At 43.2% G+C, this 6,784-nt stretch overlaps 1 protein-coding gene across 3 annotated transcripts in view; it reads right to left on the bottom strand.

Annotated features, from left to right (window-relative positions):
• abcc1 (ATP-binding cassette, sub-family C (CFTR/MRP), member 1) overlaps positions 1-6,742 on the bottom strand; it is a 105,234-nt gene extending 98,492 nt beyond the window's left edge. For all 3 annotated transcript variants that reach the window (XM_050070230.1, XM_050070229.1, XM_050070228.1), the window contains exon 1: positions 6,204-6,742. Coding sequence is in view for 1 of the 3 variants with exons in the window: in XM_050070228.1 (XP_049926185.1) it covers positions 6,204-6,251 (48 nt within the window). In the remaining 2 variants the exon portion in view is untranslated. The remainder of the gene's footprint in view (positions 1-6,203) is intronic.
• Positions 6,743-6,784: the final 42 nt, after the last annotated feature.

Below are 6,784 nucleotides of genomic sequence, written 5' to 3'. Positions count from 1 at the left end.
GTAGTAGAAGAACATAGGTTGTGAATGCTTGCAGCATTTACACCCAATAAGAAGAAAAATAAAGAATTTTGGTAGTAGAAGAACATAGGTTGTGAATGCTTGCAGCATTCACACCCAATAATAATAATAATAATAAGAAGAAGAAGAAAAATAAAGAATTTTGGTAGTAGAAGAACATAGGTTGTGAATGCTTGCAGCATTCACACCCAATTAAAGCTGCAAGCAGCGATGAACGGGCCCTCACACCTTTACACAACTCGGGGGGGGCTGGCAGGAAGCCTCCTGGCACGTCGGTTCATTTCTGTCAAAGTTAGACATCGCATGCATGTGTGACTTTGCATTTCCTTGATACAGTGCAGGAATGACATATTTCACATTTTGTATCACTTCCTCTTTCCACAAGACGGAGTTGGAGAATGCACTAATCATACATCATGTTTTTATACATCAAATATACACCATAGCATGTAACTTTCAGATAAATCGAAAGATAAATGTTTGATGAGACCTACTTCCTGTCGCCACTAGGTGGCACTATGAGTATCAGGAAATATGGCAATGAAAAGGTGTTCAGGGCGGGACTAATATGAATCATGTGAAGTTTGGTGGAGACTGGACCATTTATGCTAACGCTACAGCAATTTAGTTTTTCATGGCGAGACCTCAAGATTCAACGCTCGGCAGCGGGCACGCCATTCAACATTGGGCAAATCCTATGATAACTTTTGGTCACAACATAGTCACGCTTACATACACCAAGTTTGGAGCAAATCTGATTAAATTTGTAGGACAAGTTCGTTAATTTACAAGCCCTGGAAATGGGCAAAAACGCACAAAAGTGGCACAAGTAAATTCAAAATAGCAGACTTCCTGTTGGGTTTGGAGCATGGCTCCAAGAGGCTTTTTTGTACGTGATAGAGTGTTACACCCCATTTCCAGGGGTCATAAATGAACAAACTAGTCCTAGAGATTTCATCCGATCGACTTCAAACCTTGGTCTGTCCCATCCCAAGACCTTGAAGATGAAAAGTTATCAAAAGCTTGAGTTTTCGTCAATGCGTGTGACCGTGGGATGGCGTCAAAGTTAGGGGTCTCGCCACTAAACAGGAAGTAGTTTATAACTCCAGCATACATGGTCCAATTCTGGCCAAACTTCACAGGATTGATGACAGTCCCGCCCTGAACACATCTACATGTCAATACTTAGAGATAAACATAGCGCCCCCTACTGGCAATGGGAAATGTCATGTTTTAGACTTTAATGTACATCTCCTACAGACTTGACCAGATCCACTTCAAACTTGGTGAAAAAAGTTATAAGACGTTGATGATGCTTTATTGTGGAAACTGTGAGTTTTCGTCGAAGGGCGTGGCCATGGCCTGGCGGCGAACTTTGATGTTTCGCCGTGATGATAGACGTTGCTGTAACTTGACTCCACGTGGGAATATTTTGCAAAAACTTCACACATATGATGACAGTCCAGCCCTGAACACATCTACAGAGGAATTTTGAATCACCGCCATAGCGCCACCTACTGGCAACAGAAAGCTACTTTATACATTCTTTGATGTCCCTCTTCTAGCAGGTTAATCAGACCCACCTCAAACTTGCTGGTCTAAGTCCTTAGACCTTGATGATACTTAAAAATGAAGCTTTTGAGTTTTCATCAAACGCTGTCACCGTGGCGCCGCCTTGTTCGCCATCAAACACGATGTTGTTTTGAAGGGACAAGGGATGCTTGAAAACTCACCAAACGTGGCATACACATCACAGGTCGCAAGTCCTGTTGTCTGATGTGATTTTTGTGCTTTTATGCACCAAGATGGCTCAACAGCGCCCCCTAGAATATTTCAATTATGCAGCCCCCAAAGCTGGTTTGACCTTCATGTATGAAACTTGGTAGTCACCTGTAACACTCTATTATGTACAAAAAAGCCTCTTGGAGCCATGCTCCAAACCCAACAGGAAGTCCGCCATTTTGAATTGACTTTTGCCACTTTTGTGCATTTTTGCCCATTGCCAGGGCTTGTAAATTAACAAACTTGTCCTACAGATTTAATCAGATTGGCTCCAAACTTGGTGTATGTAAGCGTGACTGTGTTGTGTCCAAAAGTTATCACAGGATTTGCCCAATGTTGAATGGCGCACCCGCTGCCGAGCGTTGAATCTCGAGGTCTCGCCGTGAAAAACGAAATTGCTGTAGCTTTGGCATAAATAGTCCAATCTCCACCAAACTTCATATGATTCATATTAGTCCCGCCCTGAACCAGTGTTTCCCATACATTCATTTATCTGTGGCGGTGCGCCACGAATAAATTATCTCCGCCACATATAGATTTTTATGCTTTTGGCGCTACCTGTTCGACCTCGCTCATAAACACATTATAATGGGACTCACTGTCTGTGAATGTAGCTTGTCGTTACAATTCCGGTGCAATAGGTGGCGGTATGCATCATAAAGACGCAGTTAATGCACCTGGTCCGCCAGAAGAAGAAGAAGAAGAAGCAGACGTAGTAGCAGAACGGACCAAAGACCTCTCAGTACAAATATGTCGGCAAACAAGTCCAAAAGTGGTCCAAACAACTCTAACTCATCATGTTATATTAGCCTGTATCTGTATTAACATAGCTGGAAGCTCAACATGTGCAGAGACATTAACTCACGCTGTTAGTAGTGTTAACTGCAGCGCGAGTCCCGTAGCAGCTCGTTAATCAATTACAGCGGCTGCACCAGCAACGGCACGACAACCACCGCCTGTCGTGCAACAACTCTCTATTTTACGCGGCTCTTCTATTTTTATCGCGCTTCGCTCCCCTACGCGACCCTCCAGCAGATAAAAACTACATGAAGTAGTGTGCTAAACGAGCACAATGTGTTTTTAAATGAATCCATTATCAGAGGTGATATGTGATGATCTTTTTTCATGCATTTACCCATGTTTATCCGTGACATTGTATAAATGTTCGTGGCGGACATTTGAAAGCGAGTAGATGACAAACAGGCCGTAAGGTTCTGCTCGTTAGTAATTAACTCTGACGTTGGATGTTCACTCTTTCACACAGATGAGTATTGAAAAATATTTTTAATACCCCCCCTCCCCTCCCCCCGGATCACACCACCACAAATAGATTCCTGTCCTGTGGGAAACACTGCTGAACACATTTTCATTACCATATTTCCTGATAATCATAGCGCCACTTAGTGTTGAAAGGAAGTCCTTCTTATCAGATATTTATCTTTGGATTAACCTGAAATGTGGTCTATATTTGATGTTCACAAACATGACATATCATTAGTGTCTACGTGTGCTGCAGAGGGTTTAATTTTGATGTCTCGCCATGAAACAGGAAATTGCTATAACGAGTAAATGGTCCGATCTCCATCAAACTTCAGATGATTCATATTAGTCCTTCCCTGAAAACATTTATATGACCGTATTTCCTGATACTCATATACCACCTTGTGGCGACAGGAAGTATGCTTCATTAAACACTTATCTTTTGATTTATCTGAAAGTTAAATGCTGTGGTGTATATTTGATGTATAAAAACATGATCTAAAATAGTGTGCTCTCTAACTCCCTCTAGTGGGAAGAGGAAGTGATACAAAATGTGAAATATGTCATTCCAGCACTGTATCAAGGATATGCCAAGTCACTCCGGCATGCGATGTCTAACTTTGACAGAAATGATCCGACGCATCAGAAAGCGTCCTGCCAGCCCCCCCCCCCGAGTTGCATGAAGGTGCAAGGGCCCGTTCATCGCTGCTTGCAGCTTTAATTCAATCTGATATTTTAAAATCATTTTGGCTTCATGTTTGCAACTACTTTTCCCTCAAGTCTAAGTTTGAGTGACGGCTACATTTACGTGGTAACGTTATCCTAGCCTTGGCTGACATTATCCCAGAGCTACAGCTAAATGGTTAGCCTAGCCTACAGCCTAATCTGTTGATTCCTCTCGCGCTGCTGCGAAGGCTGCCACCCTCTCCTCCTCCTCTTCCCTCTGGGTAGCCGAGACACACCTCTTCGCCTGGCCGTTCCTGCACCGCCTCTACCCCCTCGCCCCCTTCCTCTCCCTGGTCTTCCTCCTCTCCCTCTCCCTCTTCCTCATCTCCCTGTGTCCTGTGGAAGAACACTCTGGAAACGCATATATTATAATCGTACCAACCTATATTTGCCGCACTGTGCCGTGACTATCACATAAAACATGTTATTTTAGCATTACGCTAATGCTTGTGTTACCAAAACAATTAGAAATAAAACACTCCTAACATATATCTCACAGATAACCTATATCTCACTGATAAGCTATAACATATCATAACATGGTTTAGATTCCTAAATAAATATTCACCTCGTCGCTAGATACTCCTGAAAAACTCGTAAAACTCTACTGTCTGCACAACGCTTTTTGTCCTACGAGGCCACCGTCACTTGCCCGACGGGAGGGGTGAGTGAGTGAGCGCGAGTGCGTGCTGCAATCTAAAATTTGGCTGCTGATGTCACTGTTACTCACCATTTTTACACACTGAGGCTTTAATAGAGACAATGTGAAAAACAAGTACACAAATTGGCTTCACTACAACTCACAGCATTGACAGACAAACACTTGTGTTAATCCACTACACATTTTCCCCACAAATACAATATGTTAACGTTATGAGCACAAGCCTATCGCATTTTACATTGTATAAATTAGCATAGCAACTAGCGATCTTTTCCTCTTCTCATATAAAACCAGGGACAACGGCAACATTTCACAAAGGTAACGGCACACAGTTTGGCTCCATTACAACTCACAAGGTTCACTAGCCATGTTTCCATCAGCCTGTTTAGATGCGCATCTAGAAGTATTGCATCGGAAAATTATGATGGAAACGCCAAAATTAAAATTAAAACCCCCTGATTCGTACAAACTAAAATACGCTTGCTTTAGCCGGGTTTTGGTTGATTCGAAAAAATGTTGATTCGCAAAACGGGGGATGGAAACAGTTATGTTCGAATTAAGTCTGACGTAGCGCACCTCTCTCCATGGTGATATCCACACTCCAAGTCGGGAAGGCGGTAATGCATTTACAAGCTGGTTGCCAACCGCGAGAAAACATAGAAGAAGAAGAATGCGAGACTTGTTTTGTTTCCGGTTCTGCGGAAAACTCGCGCAAGTTCGTAGTTTTCACCAAAGTCCATACATTTAATGGAAACACACAGGATTCGCATTTCTTTAAATGCGCATTTCACAATGATTTCCCAATTCGAATCACTTTTGGATGGAAACATAGCTACTGACCAAACAACTGTCCTGTACTAAAAATGTTTTTTAAACAACATGCTAACGTTATCAGCACAAGCCTATGGCATTTTACATTGTATTAATTAGCCTAGCAGCCAGCGATCTTTCCCTCTTCTCATATGAAACCTGGATAAATCCCTAAGTATAAATCCCTGAAGGTTAAGTCACAGACAAGACTTAAAAGGCTATTCTAGTGGAGGCCTTACTGTCTTAAAAATTTGTTTCTTATCTGTGAACTAAAAGTAAATAAAAGCTCTGTTTCCACTGAGGGAAACGGTGTCAGTATACAGCGTCAGACCGGAGGTCTGCATCACTGCGACGTGTAGTTATAACTGGGGAAGTGCACGTTGGGCTATGGTGTAGCTGACGCCAGAGTAGGCTCCAAATCGACATGGAGCCTACGCCGTAAGCTACGCGTCGATTCATCGCAGAACTATAAATTGCGTGTTTAAATGCTATTTTGTGGAGGCTTTACTATCTTCACAATTTATTGTTTCTTATCTGTGAAATACAAGTAAATACAAACTTCGTTTCCACTGAGGGAAAAGGTGTCAGAATAACGTTACAGAAACAGACAGTCAGTCTGCATCACCGCGACATGTAACGTAGTTACAATTCTGGGGAGGTGCGTGTCAGGCTACTGCGTAATGTTAGGTTACGTAGCTACGGCGTCGATTCAACGCAGAAGTATAAATGAACTTTAAGCTGGTTGACGTAATTCAGCGAAGCCAGGATTCTGTTACGGAGGATAACGTTAGCTGCAAAGTAATGTCAGTTGACCTCGGCAGGTAAATGTTACATACCGGGGAAAAGTTAGCTCTACTAGCATGTGTGTTGCCGGTAGCTAATAACAACAAGCGGACAGAGTTAAATGATTAAGGAACAGACATGAAGGTCGTGAAAATAAACTCACCCAGAATGGATCGGAACTGTTCAGACTGCAGAACTTGTTTAACCCCATTCGCCGCAACGCAATGTAAATTCAAGCCCTGACTGTTGGGAATGTTTCCTGGGCTCAGCTGTGGTTTTGTAACCTGACTTCAAAGGCAAAGCGGAAGGTTGCTTGCTCCTCTTCTTCTTTGGTAGTTTACAAATATGTATACTGCCACCTGCTGCTGTGCTGTGTATAATGTCACGTTCCTGTCCCCTAGTCTCTTGTGTGCTATGGGCACAGTCGCTCAGAGGCAATCTGGGGCCCGTTCCACAAAAGCAGGATTCAGACATCCAGGATAAATGACTGAGCTGGGTTCAACGAATCCAAAACAAGAACGTCCAGGCTTAATTGGTTGCACAAAGACCAAGCCAGGATGCGCAGACACGGATTCATCAAGCCAGGTGAAACCAATCCTGGATCAGTGCGCGCACGCGGCTTCCTCAAATAGACCCCGCCATCGATCACAGATTCACCGATTCACCATGGCAACGAGAGCAGCGTACTTTACCCCGTCGGAGGAAGAAATCCTCATGGAGGCTTACGAAGAGGTAAAGGATCAA

This window comes from Epinephelus moara, chromosome 18 (assembly GCF_006386435.1).
Source record: "Epinephelus moara isolate mb chromosome 18, YSFRI_EMoa_1.0, whole genome shotgun sequence".
Classification (NCBI taxonomy): domain Eukaryota; kingdom Metazoa; phylum Chordata; class Actinopteri; order Perciformes; family Serranidae; genus Epinephelus; species Epinephelus moara.
The sequence above is the reverse complement of the archived record's forward strand: the minus strand, read 5'-3'. Positions and strand labels throughout refer to the sequence as shown.